This window comes from Acanthopagrus latus, chromosome 3, assembly GCF_904848185.1.
Source record: "Acanthopagrus latus isolate v.2019 chromosome 3, fAcaLat1.1, whole genome shotgun sequence".
NCBI classification, from domain to species: Eukaryota; Metazoa; Chordata; class Actinopteri; order Spariformes; family Sparidae; genus Acanthopagrus; species Acanthopagrus latus.
Genome location: NC_051041.1, coordinates 3737480 through 3753462, shown reverse-complemented (window position 1 = coordinate 3753462; position 15983 = coordinate 3737480). Strand labels below are relative to the sequence as shown.

At 46.2% G+C, this 15983-nt stretch overlaps 1 protein-coding gene across 5 annotated transcripts in view; it reads right to left on the bottom strand.

The window, feature by feature from the left end:
- pvrl2l (PVR cell adhesion molecule related 2 like) overlaps positions 1 to 15482 on the bottom strand; it is a 307071-nt gene extending 291589 nt beyond the window's left edge. For 3 of the 5 annotated variants that reach the window (XM_037092450.1, XM_037092453.1, XM_037092452.1), the window contains exon 1: positions 14702 to 15482. In XM_037092450.1, coding sequence (XP_036948345.1) covers positions 14702 to 14789 — 88 coding nt within the window. In that variant the 5' untranslated portion in view covers positions 14790 to 15482. The remainder of the gene's footprint in view (positions 1 to 14701) is intronic. The other 2 variants (XM_037092449.1, XM_037092448.1) reach the window with 1 other exon arrangement.
- Positions 15483 to 15983: the final 501 nt, after the last annotated feature.

Below are 15983 nucleotides of genomic sequence, written 5' to 3'. Positions count from 1 at the left end.
TAATGACTGAATGTTCGCTCCGGCCAGGTTCAAGTATCTCCACATTGATTTTTATACTGTGATAAAAAAGAATACAAAAATAATGGCCGCCTGGAAGTTGTGAAATCAATTTAAAAATGCATGGCGAGCTTTAAAAAGTCCATAAAACATGCACATCAACCAGTTTGGTGCCTTAATCTCATTATTTAATGGGGCGTCGGTCCACGAGGATTTTTTTTAAATCTTCACATCAACTTTAATGAGATTTTACTATCAGACGAGATATCTCATCATCAACCCAACAAAATATATCTTGTAGCATCAACTTTAACAAAGGTTTGTTTGAAACGGTGGATTTGTGTGAGAGAAAACATTTGGAGAGACATGTGGTGATTCACTCCACTGCTGGAGTCATCAATCGATTATTTTGGCTGTTTGCTGATTTGGTTCATTTCAACACAGCTTTAGCGTTTGGCTCCGTGACTATCAAAGCTTTTTGGCTTCCCCTCGCTCCGTCCTCCGTCCCTCCGGCCACAGTTTCACGCTGTTGTCGACTGCGAGGGACGAGTGATGTTCCGAACCAGCTCATTAACGCGCTCCCCTTCACGCAGCCTTTCATACCACAAAAAGCCTGATTTAATTCCGAACCTATTTAACATCTCAGTTTTCGGGCATGGCCACTTTGTACATCAGCGGTCGGAAAACCTAGACGCTTATAGCTTCGACACCCGCAGAGTCGAGAAAAAATGGCGTGCCGGGAAGAGGAGAGGACACACATGAAAGAGCAGCGCACATCTCATTAGCGTCTCTTTTCTCTCCGTCCAGCCAGGAATCCGGGCCGTCGGTCTGCCACCCATCAGGACGCTCCCTGGGTGGGTACAGTTGAAACATTTCACTTCCATCCCCAGATGCATCCCCGGGGATTAAGAAATCATCCTCACACTTCGAAAAAAAAAAAAAAAAAGACCCAACGCCTGGAAATAGACTCTGGGATGAGGGGGCGGATAGGTCAGAGGCCCAAGCACAAAAGTCATTTTCTATTTTCCAGTTCCAACTCTTTAGTTAATGGAGGTTTTTGAGGTAAGCACAAACACCGAGGGAGGGAGGGGGCGAGCTGCCGGCTGAGTGAGATTCACCTTCTTAGCCGCGGACTCCATCTTAAAATGACAGTACACGCTGTGGTTTTAATGACAGCAGGAGGAACAGTGGTGCGACATTTTTATTTTATTTTATTCACAGTTTTTGGCTGGAATAGTTTGGCAGATAATGACACCTGTGACACCTCACCGCCAGCGAAGAAGGAGCCTGAAAGCAGATGTAGACGCAAACAATTCACACTTCTTAAAAATAAGCTTTACAAATGTTTGATGAGGACAGAAATTAATTCAGTGCGTCTGTTCGACCTCAGACACACTTTCTTGTTTACAAAAATCCCCCCACAGCTCCTTTAATGAGCGCTCAAGTTTAACCTTTGTGTTGAAACGTGCTGCATGATGTACTCTGACTGCAGTGTATCTAAAAATTACGTCAGATAACTCAGCATTTTGAAATACCGATGCTCTTTCGACTTTACATTTCATATTCCAGTTTCCATCCACCTGACAGACACAGGGTTTCCCCCTTGGGACCAGATCAGGGTGGGTACTTCCTCTCACGGTGTGCATGCTGGGATACGCTCCAGCCGCTGCAGTCTTGAACACGATAAGCGGTTTAGAAAATGGATGGATGCATATTTTTTTAAGGCAACGCTGCAAGCAGATTAGCAGATTACTGCCATAATTGCCGAGCTCATAATAACACAGTTGCTCCTTTTGTTGGACAGAGACAGCGTCCTCCATTGTCTCCAACGTGATTTAACAGTTTTTGTCGACCGGCCTCTGTTCCACACAGTGTCCTCGGAGTAAGCCCTTTTACCTCACCAGTGAAGTAGATGAGGTCCTTGATCACAGAGGAGAAAACATTCAGGTGGCGACAGCCTTTGTCATTTCAGAACAGAACAGCCTGTAAAATATAATCTTTTCAAACATTTCCTCCCGAGAGTGGAGCAGGAGTTCACAAGTCTGGTGGTTTGACAGTTGTCATCTGCAAATGAAATTTTTGAGCCACCGAAGAGGACGTCGTGTCATTAACGATTTCTTGGGCTTCGACATGTGAGCGACTTAATCCCCCACCATGCCACTTGGCTCTGATCCCACAGAGGAGAAGAGAAGAGAAGAGAAGCTTTATTGGGAATAGATGTCAAAGATACGGGAGGAAAAGATGGTTTGGTGAAGGTGTGTGTGTGTGTGTGTGTGTGCGTGTGTGTGTGTGTGTGTGTGTGTGTGCGTCTGTCACAATAAGTCACATCCTCACCCGTCACACAGTCCAGCACAGCTTTGTGGCTGCAGCTAACAGAGGGAGCTTGTCATGAGATCTCACACACACACACACACACACACACACACACACACACACTCTGCTCCCCTCCTTCCAGTTTATTATTGCAGTATCACTAATGATTACACGACTGAGGCTCATTCCAAGAGTATGAATCATTTCAATCACACCATAAATGAGACTTTTGTTTTGGTAACATTTGAGCGAAGACGTCTGACGAGCCGACCTGAACCTCACGACACACGGCAGTTTCGAGGGTGACAGATGTTTCGGCGGTGGCTATTTACAAGCAGGAGCCTCGCTAATCTGTTTTGCACTTTCATTTTGGTCTAATTGAGGAGGCCTTGGACTGGATCCCTTCCTACAAACAAAAAAAAATAAAGAAAAGAACCAGCCAAAGATGCTCCTGGCTGACAGACGGGTTTGAGTATGTATCAAGAGCAGCGGGGAAGAGAAATAATGAAATGAGCTGTGAGAATAAAACCCACAGGGCCTATAGAAAAAGCACCAGGCAATATCTCAAGTCATTTGGCAATGATATACTATTAAAGCCGAAAATTGAAAATCCTGCCTTTGAAGGAATTCTGTAATTCTATCATGCAAATGAAAACGTCCATCGACAGCTGCCAAGAGACCAAATGTCCGGAATACTGAATACTTCCATGTCGAGAGAACATCAACCTTTTGTGTCAGGAAAAAAACTAAATTCTGTATTCACGAGAGAAAACGCCACTCCATGAATTGTGTGAGGAGAGTGCTGACCCCCGGCTTCAGATTAGAAACAGGAAGGTCGCGAGGTAAGAGAGCGGTTTTTAGGAGAGTGCCGAGGTAGCGAGGTGTCAAGATAAAGAAGAAAAAAGGGAGAAAGACAAAGCACTGCACTGCAGCTGTCACACCGAATCTCTCAATCAACAGCTGAATTAGTGCGGGATACGGAAGCAATTAATCAGGTTTAACAGCGACCGCCAGGAAGAGGTGGAGGGAGGGAGGAGGGGCAACCTGTCTGCACATCTGTGTTTGTGTGCTGTGTAGCTGAGAGGAAGGTAAACCGTGGGTAAACTAGGACACAGTGAGTCACCAGATATGTAAAATATTCCCACGTGAGGTAAAAGAGACGTCTCCGCGTAATTTGGCTTTCAGTTTGTTGCTGAAAGACTCGATCAGTTTCCAACACCTGAGCAGCTAGACAACAACCCCGGTGCGTGGCAGCTGATCCTCTTGTAGCCGCCTGAAAATCAATGATGATGACATGACAATACACAAACAAACAATCTTTGGCTTTCAGATTGTGGGTTCAACAAAAGAAGCGATATGAAAACATTGGGCTCTAAGAAATTGTGATTTCGACGATATTTTTGACTTTTACAGACTAAAGTGTCGCCAGCACGGCGCTTGACCATTTGAGTCACCCACAAGGCACCTTAAACCTGGACTGTCTTCTAATACATGAAACCTATTAAGTGTTTCCCACACGTACACTTTACTAGACAGGTGTATGAAACAAGTTTCCCTCCACGTCTCCGTCTCAAAAAGGTTGATGACCCCTGGACTAAACAATGAATGAATCATTGAAGTCATCAGCAGATTAACTGTTATAAAACACACTTGTACACACTCCGGCTTGCCTCGCCCCTTTCTGTTTCTGTTTCTGTGTGTCTGCTCTGCTGAAAAAAAACAACTTCGCATTGTGGATTTCTTTCACCGGTAATTCCTTTTGACAATAGCAGCTGCAGCGCGTGCAGAGGAAGCTTGTTGTTAATGATGTAGCCTCTGGAAAAACAACTGACACCAGCGTGGCAATGTACGGAATGACACTGCACCAACCAGGTGCACTTACAGGCTTTTATGACACAATGGCTTAAGTAGGCCTACAATAAATCAGTGTGTTTTCAAGAGGGATGTAACACCAGAGAACATCTCTCTCTCTGCAGCCTGTGTGATTGTCAGTAGAGAGAATGAGTGGAGAGGGGAGCATGTTGACTGGTTAGTTGATCACGGATGGTTCACTGTTCCCTCAGATGGATAAAACTATTTTAAATTATAAAATTTCTGCTGCCAAATGTCCTTGGGCAGCCTTTATTCTACCCGAGTAAAGTCAACGTGTGGGAAACACTGGCCCTGGAAGCTGGAAGAACAGGTGGATAAAATAGTTTTTCCACCAATTTAGCATTCCATTCCTCTCAAACTATCAAACTCACGCTGCAGTCCAAAAATGATGAGAACGGATGCCAGAGATGTCCTCCTTTTTATTCACCGTGTTCTTCCTCCTTGTCAAAAACCTGAAGCCTTCAGTACCGACAACGCAGCTCCAATCTTTACTCAGTGAATCAGGTCTGAGCAGCTCACTTCTTTCCAACTCCACAGCCAAAAATGTTGTTTTTATTCCTGTTTCAGTCAACTAGAGTCACTATTTTGATGACTCGAGATTTGACTTGGACTTGGAGGTCAAAGACTCGTGACTTGAGGCATGATCACTGAAATGACTTGGGACTAGACTTTCCCGAGAGAAATGAATGGACATCGCTTAAGACTTCGACCAAACAACTTGTCGCATGTATGCAAATTGCTGCCAAAGAACCAGAGATATCCTTACCAACTTTCACATTCTTCTTCCTTGTCAAAACCAGGTGCCTACATCACCCAGAATGCAACTCCAATGCTGACAGTTTGGACAGCTGGAGATTCAGGTGGGGTAGCAGCTCATAGAAGCCTCATGAGCTCACTTCTTTACCCAAGATGGGGTTTATACAACTGTCCAAGAACAGACTTGGTTGTGTTAATTTGGTGGAGCTCCCCTTTCAGTTTTTGACAAAAGTATAACATAAAAATTAAGGATTGTGACAAATGTCACAGCCGGTTGTGTCAATTGTCCTCTGTTCTATATTCTTGTGAAATGAGTCTGGTGGTTCTCGTGTCAGTCCCTAGCCTCTGGACCAGAACATGCATCAAGGCAGACAGGAACCCTTGTCTTTATTGTTAATATCAAATGTAGACAAGCCTTTCCCAACAGTCTGTTTCCTGTCAGTCACATGACACCCGCAGGAAGACGAGGTATTCAGCCAGGAAACAATCCCTGAAAAAAAAAAAAAAACCAAGCAGCCTGACAAACTTAATTCACACGTCTATGTCTTCTTTACACGTGGTTGCTCTGTTTGCCAGGACGGCATTCATAACCACGGTGCCTGTATATCAGAATATGAAGAAAAAAAACATGATCTAATTACACATGGCAAGCATTTCAGAATGATTGGGGACAGCGTACGAGACAGAGGCGGTAGTAAATGGGCTGTAACTCTAAATGACGCCGGTATTCTTTTTTAATGTGCGCGTGACTCGCATTCAAATGTGCTGCTGCGTGAACAGTGGCCGCTTGTGAACAGGGTAAGGAGGAGAGCTGTTGGCTTGCGTTATGCAAATGAGGAGCAGCACTGTCAGAGCGGACGCAGTCGATCAAGGCGATCGCTATCGACACGCGCATGCACACGTACGTGCACCGAGAGGCGATGCAGTCAATTTAGGAGATGATATTGAAGCAGCCAAGGACGCTAAGAGAGGTGAGAGAAGAGCCAGACTGTTAGCTGCACTCAGATCCTGTCTTTGGCCCCGTTTCATTTTAACATTTCATCGATACAGACAGAGTCCCTCTCTCTCTGCTGACCTCCACAACCTGTTGCTAACAGTCTCCAGGCTGCGCAGAGCAGGACGGTTATTTATGGACGGGGGAGCAGAGATAAATCGATGCTCTCTCCATTCTTTCCCAATTCCATTTGCATTACTTCGGTGAGGTGTTGAGTTTCTTCATTCACTCGGAAGAAGACGTTACCTTTTCTCCGTGTTTTGTTGCTTTGTGTTATGAGTTATGAAATTCAGATAAGGTAGAGCCGGTTAGTATTTTGTGGTCGAAGACAAAAAGGATTCTGAGGCGGGGTCAGACAAAGGCCACTTGGTTCTCAACGGGGCTGGATGGTAAAAAATAAAGTTTTAGCTGAAGATAAATAATGACAAAGAAAATCTGCTACGAAAGGCTTCAATGGAAAATGGGTCTCGGAATAGCAATGCAGGCACATTTTAAAGACAATTGACAATAGCCTGGCCTTTTCTAGTACTAGCACTTGATACAGGGCAGGAAATTAACTTTATTTTTATCTTACTGGCTTTCTGTGACCTGTACGTCCCCCAGGAGCAGGAAGAGCTTTCACTTTTCACTTTCTGACAGAAACCGTTAATGGGGATTTAAGGGTGGTTACACAAACGCCACTAAAAATGAACTTTTGACAGCATGGTACTTCAAAATTTACAGTTATATGTTCACAGTTTAATGCAATCAAATACACATTGGCAATGAATTTAATCCTACTTCCTCTTGTGAAGCTGATCCTATTCAGATTTGAGTTTTGGACAGCCCAGTCCAGTTAAACACAGACTAACACCAGGAGTGATCTGGTGACCTTGACAGTGAGGCCATTTTAACCTTTAACAGCCAGGTGATAGCTAATCACTTTGTGTCAGGAGGTTACACAATCCTCCAAATCCACAAACCAGCTTGACTTTTGCTTGAAAAAGGTCACGATCTTATTCTATTTTTAAAAAAACGGCTGCTTTTGCCGGCTGTGCTTGATGGCTAGTCTGGAATGTGTATTTGTAAAGATCAATCGATGACTGGTTCAATGCACTGACAGTTGCTATTTACAGATTTAAGTTCTTGGGGGTATTTTCCACACTTTGACTCGGCGGTGTTTTTCTATCATGTTGGCTTCCAGCAGGTTTGAGGGAGGCAAACTCAAATGCTCCTCGCCAAAAATAAAGTTTCTCACATCTGTCCCGAGTAAACTATCTTCCCAAAGTAAAATCAGTGAGGGCAGCGTAATTAGCTCAATTCAGTTCTTCCCCCATGAGTAAGCCCTCTCCTCAAGGGAATCAATTAAGGATCCCTGAAACCTCTCCGACGCTCTCGGAGTCATTTTGTACCAGTCGGTTGATTGTCTTCTTGCACAAAAGTGAAAGCACAGCTGCAGGCGGCCGGTGAGCTGGCTGTGTCGCCTTTGAAGGGCTTCTTCTGTCGCAAACACTGCCTTTTGATTCGGATGAACTGAAATCGATTTTGGATTTCGAGTCAAAATTGCGACACCTCGCCTTGCATATCATCTCGCTCTATTATCTTTGCACCTGGCGCCCTATGTGAATTTCACCGCCATCAGCGCTGCTGCGGTAAAGGCTCTCCAACAGGTTTCATTATTCCCAACATGATCCGAGTTTTGGTTCTTGAGTTTTCCTTGAGTTTTCTCAGTAGGAAAAAATCCCCAGCTAAAGGCTCCGTTAGTGAAGGGAACAGTATTCGTGTGGTCATTAATTGCCCACATGGGCACAAGGAGAAATGTCACAAAGGCACGTCACAGCCTGACCCACGGCTGTACTCCCACACAGACGGTGAAAGTAATTTCCATTTTGTCACAGCAGACTGTATCTGGAGAGGAAACAGTGACTGAACAGAAGGATCGGATGGACGGCGTGGACGAGGCGAGCTCGGGACAGACTGGAGACAGAGTAGGAAAGCTTGTCTAAACATTTTCACACATTTTCACCCCCCTCTCGCTCTCTCTTACCCCCTCCAGCTCCCTCTCTCTCTAAACAATGAGGCTGAGAAGAACTAAGCGGCAGCGGAGTGGACGGAGGGCGGAAAAGGGAGGGTGGGGGTGTGTGTGAGGGGGGAGTGGGGAGTGTGCTGGCACCCTTTTTAATTCCACCAAAAGCTGTTTCAACAAAGGGTCCCTCGCTTGGGAGCCGCCACGGAGCGGCAGCCTGCCAGGCCAGCTGAAAATAGGGTCGTGAGCAAAAGAATGAGAGCGAAAGAGAGGGCGAGAGAATAAGACTGACGGAGAAAGAATGGGCGAATAAAAGAATAGGAAAATGAAAGACTGAGCCGGGTATGAAAGGCTGGCTCTAAGTTGCATGGCTGTAAAAGTCAAACTTGGCAGGGTGGCCACATTGATCTTGTGTGTGCGCGCGTGGAAGGCGGGAAAGGCTCGTGTGTCCGTTTGTGAGTGATCTGCGAAAGCATTGACGACGAGGTGAGAGCTGAAAGCAGAAACCTGGCCATCCTTGGACCGGCTCCATTGTGATTCATGGCCCCGTTCCTGTTTCTACGCTCCGTAATCCCTCTTCTCACGGACACCTGTTTGCTGAGGAATCACTAAGGAGTGCCAAGGTGTTAGCCATGATACGGTTTATTTCTAGAAATGTGATCTGGAATTTGCTTAGTAACCGTTTTCCTCTGAAGTGGAATTAAAAAAAAGTGGGGGGGGGAAAACGCTGACCAAGTGGAGGCACATTCTCGCCGGCTCTTGGCAGACAGAGTGATGAATAAAAACCTGCCTCCTGGAGTCTCTGCAAGCCGGACTGATGGAGCTTCTGACAGCAACCCAGAGTCCAACCTCTCCCACCTAATTACTACACTCTCTCCTTTTCTTTTTTTTTCTTTTTTTTAAAAGGTCCACACAAAGACATACACACAGCGCACAACAAAGGGATGTGAAATTGTCTCCTCCACAAAAGCCAAATCCATGACAACCTGTTCCCAATCTCCGGGTGACCAACTGCACCAGTGTCTACCTCAGCCTGTGAGCGCTGCTTGAAAAAAAAAAAAAAAAAAAAAAGCATCAACAATTCTCCAACTGTACACAACAAGCAAACAGCATTATGCAAGACTCTGCAATACAAAGTCAGCAGTCCATCCTTCAGCAGCCCACAACCATGGTGGGAAATCATTAACATTTGAATCCCCGATCAATAAGAAAGACCCAGGGGCCAAAATTAAGAGAGAAAACCAATTCAAACATTAATGCAGACAAACACACCACAGCGTATGTGATGCAACACCGTGTTCAGATCTGTCAGTCAATGAGTGAACAGGGCTGAGCAGGAAGACGTTCCCTCCTCGCTGCAGCAGGACTCAGTTTTGTGCTTTTCTGGGTGAGAGTCTCCACCACACATGGCAGCCCCGACAATGACAAACAAATCGGCCTAAACACTAACAGCCCCCAGCATTTGAGTTGGTGTGAGTCATTAATACGCTCTCAGTGAGCATCAGCGGTCTGCTCTCGAGGGGATGATTATCACCCCATGCCTCAGCAGGAGGAGCCATCAACATACGAGTGTAAGGCCAACAAGCCTCGCGCTGCAGGTCAGGACCCGAAAAAACGGCTCATTTCTGGTCTTCCACATGACAGCAGCTTGTTTTTTTTTAACTACAGCGGGTCTTAAATTAAGAGGCTCATCATTTCATGCTCACATTCTGCTTGGACGGCTTATTGAACCTCTTCACCACTGCTTTTTCTTCTGTGATTGCAATTGTATTTTAATTATTGCATCGTGTCTGCCTTTACAGCACTCTAAAGTTAAGAGTGTAATTCATAAAATGTGGCCTGAGGGAAGTTCCAAAACCATGTGGGCAGAGTGATGACCAGAGTAACCTACGGAGGCTGCTCTTTACAAGCTAGCTGTTAGCCAATTAGCTTATGGCTCAATTGGCCATGGAGCCAGTGGCCCGAGAGTTTGTCTAGACCGGATTCGTTGGATTCAGGAGCCTGACATGAGACTGAACACAGCTGGACACCAGGACCAGGACCAGGACCAGGACCAGGACCAGGACCGAGCGCAGCGTCCAAGAGCAACACTGGTCCCTTTGACAATAGGGTTGCAGTATGGAGGCGATTTACAGAGGCTCGGACCAGAAATATGACTTTGGGGAGGCGTGAAGCGGGACTGTTTTGGTGAATTACATTTCATTTATATCAAGTTAGAATTAGTTAACAGGGTAATTAAGCTCATCTTTGTTCGGTAAAATAGAGAAACTTGAATTCAGACGGTGTATTTTGTGTTCTGTCTCTTTATTAAGGAAAATAGAAGCAAGAGTATTTAATTTCTTGACATTTCAGGGGTTCATTTCTTCATTTTGTTTTCCCAACTATTGTACTGTTGCCTCTTGGCAATACAGAGTGGATTTATTAGACATGATGGGCTGGGGTTAGCTGGGCTAGCTGCTAACTTCACAGTGCTGAGATGCCTTTGATATGACTTCAACACTGTTTCTCCTCTAAGTCGATTGATAATGTCAGTTCATTTTTTAAAAATTCTGGCCATATTGTACAAATTACTGCTTTAATGGCTTTTAAATACAGAATACAAAGTCTCTTATTAAGCTCACAACCCAAAAAATAAAAGGCTTTCTAGGCTGAAACATATCATTAAGCCCTTACAAATGGACGCTTGTGAAGCACCAGCTGCCTCACATGGTCATTGACATTTCAACCCAGTCATGATACCTATGATCAACTCTCAAGGCAACAATGACAACCCCTCACTCAACCCTCTCCACACCAACACACACACACGATCACTTGACACACTCCTTGACATTTAGTCTATCTGCCATCAGCCACAGTGGAAGCGGGACCTCTGCACAACGGGCTGGATTTTTAAAGATGGTGGAGACTTTAAATCATTTTCTACCCCGCGGTCAGGAGACTGCGCGGGGTTAAAGCAGGATTTATGCAAAGTGAGAAAAATCTGTTCATTAAATTGAGAAAATTACAGGCATTTTTATTCAAACTGCCCTTTTGCTTTTGAAATAACGGGAGATTTTCAGCCTCAAGGCTTGTTCTAATAATTAATCAACTAAAGCATCCTGCAAAGACAAAAAAAAAATAATTCAAATGATTGTGCTCCTGCCCCACAGGCCAAAAGCACACAACTGGGCAGCTCACAGATGAATGCCTTGAAGTCGCTCGTTGTGAAGTCGCTCGTTGTGAAGCTGCGGATGCTTTCAGAAATTACAGCAGTCAAACCCGATGTTCCTCATGATTTTGTAATTTAAAATGCAGCAGATGCTACACCAGTGGATATTCAATTAATGCGAAATTTGTCTTCTTTTTTTTTTTTCGCCTGCAACCACTCAAGTCGGGGACTAAAAGCAGTTGGTTGATTCGGGCTCAAAGGCAGCGAGGCAGGTGGGTGCCTGACTGCTCCGGCTCCCAGATGGATGAAAACCCGGCACGGATCCATACCGGAGCTGCGGCGCCGGCTACACAACTATGTAAACAGCAACATGGTGCAGCAACGCGAGGCTGCTGATGAGTCATTAATAAGAGCTCTCGATAATCAGGCCGCGCTGCTCTGAGGGCGATAATCATCGGCCGCCTGCTCTCCAAGTGATAAGCTAATCAGCCCTTCGTCTCCACCGAGCCGTCGAGGGGACTCATCATCATTGACATTTCGGTGCAGGATCGGGCCCAAAGAGACGAGCCCGGGGAGGGGGGGGCACACCTGAAGTGACTTAATTATCATTGCCGTGGAATGATACCCTCTCAACTCTATTCTGCCTGATTCAGTGAAGGTTAAGCACAGCTCTTCCAACATCACGGTTAAAGTTTCACCGCGGCCGTTGACCCCTTTTTTTCCACCGTTCTTGTTTATTTTTCCGCAGCATATAAAACATGCTGATCGTCGAGCTGCGGACACAACCTGGTCTCGAACTGTTTGCACAACACATCAGGAGAAACTTGGTGGATGGAGCTTCTGCTTGTGCACTCAGTTTCGGTAACTCACCGCCTAAGTAGCCCAAATGCGAGTGTGGAGTTTTTTCCTCTTCCTGCGAGGAGACAGTTGTGTTGTTGCACGTTCAAATTAATTCATAACCTGTGGGGATACTGTCGTGACAATCTGACAGCTTTCTAACGGCGCTGGCCCGATGTAGCAGAGTCTCAGCTGAGTATCTGTCATCCTCACACCAACCGGCGCTGCGTGGCTTACAGCACCGAGGTCTCCGGCACTGGAGTCCTCATTTCCGCGCCTTTACACCGGGGCTTTCCCTGTTCCTGTGGCTTACATCTCCCTAATTATGCACCCAGATAAAGAACGTCATCGCAAGGCCAATTCCCATCATCTTCCTCCTGCCGTGCAAACTCAAGTTACCAAATCAAAAAATTCCCATTGTCACCTATTAAGCAACAGATGCTACGGAGAAACGCGAAGTGCTAACCCCGTGGCTCACAGCCCTGAAATAACTCGCCCTCCCATTAGCTCTGATCTCGTCTCCGAGGCGTGACGACACACGAGGCGACTCGTCGAGCGGCTCCATAATGACCCATCTTCTTCTTTTCCTCGGTGACGGCTCTGACAGATGATACTAGTTACACCCAGGTGAGAACAACAGGCTGACAGATTCGTGCTGACAGAGTGGGTTCACAGATTTTTATGCCGATCGCTGTAGCCTGACTGCCTGCTGTTATGAATTTTGTAGCCGGTCCCAGATGGGGAGGGAGAAGGGGAAAAAAAAAAAAAAAAAAACGACTGTGGCAATTGTTTCTGCTGGGAGTTAGAGCATGTCTGCGTTACCCAGCGGTGCATTTCAGTGCGGTTATTATAGCTTGTGGTTACAGTTATCTCTGAATCTATCACTGTGATGTCCTTATAGGAGCATAAATTGTTGCCATGGCAATCACCACCAAGTTTATTGATACTTCCTTTTTATTTATGTGTAATAATCCCACAGTATTCCATTTAAGTGTCTCCATTAGTGAGTTCTGAGAAATGTTATTCCTGGCATCGACGATAACTTAGCGTCAGAACAGTTCGTTATGTTCTTTTTAAACTTTATGGCGACGAACCCGCGGAGCCGCGACGGAGATGCTGAGCACAGTGTGCTTCCTGTGCCGCTCAAAATAAGCGAACGTGCATAAATGCGGGTATTTTTATCTCTTAAGGTGACTCTGTTACATTAGCACATTGTCTTGCATTGTGCTTGCATCACTTGACGGTAAGTTTACAGCTGTGCTACACTCGCCTCAGCAGGGTCAACTCATCTGCTAACGTGTGATCACCCCAGATACGTCTGCACCAGTGCACACCGGCCGATATGCAAATGAAAACCACAGCCTGGGCTATTTTTAACTTTTATTTTCTATTTGCTGCATCCATACTTTACTCACTGAAAAGCTCCAAATCTTTCGCTGTAGATGTGTCTAATTTCTGGTCAAATGAAGGGTCTAGTTTGAGAAAAAAAACTTGATTTTTGAGCTTACATTGGGATTGCAGGTCAGGTCAAAGGTCATCACAAAGGGTCACTGTTAAGACTGAGGCTCAAAAATCTACTTTCTTACAAATTGGACTTTTAATATAAGACACAACAACCCTGAAAGTAACGTTTTAGCGAGATACAGTGACAGGTTTTTGGTTTTTTTTTTACATTTTCACTAATATGATATTTTGAGTGTTCGTAATGTTTATTTATGTTAAAAGTAAAAATCTTAAATATGTGCCTCCATTAACCCTCCATCTATTTTGTGCTTTGCAGGCTGCTGAAGTCGACCCCAGCCGTCACTGGCCGAGAGGCGAGCTGCACCCTGGACAGGTTGCCGGTTCATCACAGGGCAACATTGCACTCTGACATCGACCCCTTCGTGCAATTTAGAGCCACAAGTTGACCGAACTGGCGCATCTTTGGACTGTGGGAGGAACCTGGCAGGAACCCTTCACAGACTGATGGGGAGCGTAGGAGCTCCACACAGAGAGGCTCCAACCAACCAACCAATACACCAACCAACCGGATGCCAGGTTTGAACCAAGAGGCTGATTTTTTAAGGGGGGGTGACCACCAGACCACAGAGCCTCCTTTACAACCAGCATGTCAGTAAATGTGTCATAATTCTCATTAACATGCATCATCCAGGTACAGATGTAAGCTGTTTCTACTGTAACACTTGTGCAGTTATGGTGTGTGATCACTGTTCTGGATATTCATTAGCGCCTCTCAGCTGAGGAGCAGCGGCCGAGCACGTCTCCTCTCCTGCAGACACCGTGTTTCCCATCAACACCCTGTTGCTCCGCACAATGGGGACCCGTTTCTGCCATTATTCTAATGGTTAGTGATCAGACCTGTGATTGCGCCCAGACACTTTCCAACAGGTAAACACAGATTACAGGTCAGCCGCGCTGGGAGGGTTTGTAGAGGCTCAGGGGGGGATTAGGTTTCCTCAACAGTCACCTGCCGTCTGAAGCTGCGAGGAATTAGGACAAAAACCACAAACCAGGAGAGCCACACCTCGCGGTATCATGGCGTAGCGACACCGCAAGCACAGATTTCACAGTGTGCCTCGACAATAAACTTTTAGTTCAGGTCTCAGTGTCCACCCGACGGCAGCCAGGGCGGACATGACAGCGAAACATGCGGGAGAGGCGCTGGAGGCGCGGCTGGAGACCGCCCGCACTCCGGGCGCACGGTGCCTGGAGTGCAGGAGAACCGAGCGGGCTCCGGTCACAACACCGCTCGGCTCGGTTTTTCTGTTCTTACCTTGAGCTGCGAGGAGGATCGCTGCCGCCACCAGCCAAGTGTTCCTCACCGGAGAGACCGGACAGCGTGCTGCGTAATCTCTCGCCATTCTTCTAAACAGGAGACAAGGTGGACGTAAATATCCACAACAGCGCTGTGACGGGCAGCCGCGCTCCTAGTTATTCCTTCTGCGATCGGCCGAGAAAACTTGGGAGTTCAGTTCAGACCGCCCGGGTTGAAATCAGCCAAGTTGCGGTTTGTTCTTTTCCCCGCTGCCTCTGCGCGTCCGTCCCCCTGGACCGTGTTTAGTTTCTGTCTCTCCCGTCCTCGCAGTGTGTTAATGACAGGAAGAGTCAAACCCCTCCCCGTGTGGGCCGGCCGCAGTGCGCACAGGTAGCCCGCGGCTGCTGCTGCTGCTGCTGCTGCTGTGGTGGCGGTGGTGGTGGTGGTGCGTCTTGGCCGCGGCGAAGAGGAGCGAAATGGAAACAAAGTGCGGACGGACGGAGTGTGAGAGAGAGCCGGCGGAGCTCCGTGCGTCTGATGCGGGAGGGCTGAGCGGGGACTATCAGAGTGATGTCAGCAGAGCGTCACCAAGAGGACCTGAGCCGTAATACCGACAGTCCTCTCAGCTCAGCTGCACCGCCCGGGCGAGGCGCAGTCTGCAGGGCGGAGGAGCGGCAGAGCTGCATACCTGCGCTGAAGGGTGTGTTCTGCTGACACCTGCCGCCCGGTGTGTGTGTGTGTGTGTGTGTGTGTGTGTGTGTGTGTGTGTGTGTGTGTGTGTGTGTGTGTGTGTGTGTGTGTGTGCGTGTGATCAGAGGAGGGGAAATAAAATATGCAGCGACAAAAATGACTTTTTATTTTTTATTTCCAGCGATCAGCAACATTATGTCACAGATAATGAAAATAATCACCGATAGTTTGACTGAATTGGTGCATTTTAATATCAATAATAAGTTCAGTGATGGAATGTAACTAAGTATATCTACTCAAGGCCTGTAAACAAGGACAATGTTGAGTATTTCCATTTTCTGCTACTTTACTCTCCAATTACACAACAATTTGAAGGCAAATGTTGTGTTTTATACTCCACTACATTCATTTAATAAGTTAAGTTACTCGTTACTTTGAGGATTACCTGCTGCATCAGAGCCAGAGCAGCACATTTCTTTAAAATAATAATCTAATTTATTAATCTAAATAAATGCTGAACACTGGATCTGATAATCAGAGAATCATTTATTCTTACTTGTTCTGATACGTAAGTACATGAATACGAGATACTTCCCCAAGTTTATATTAA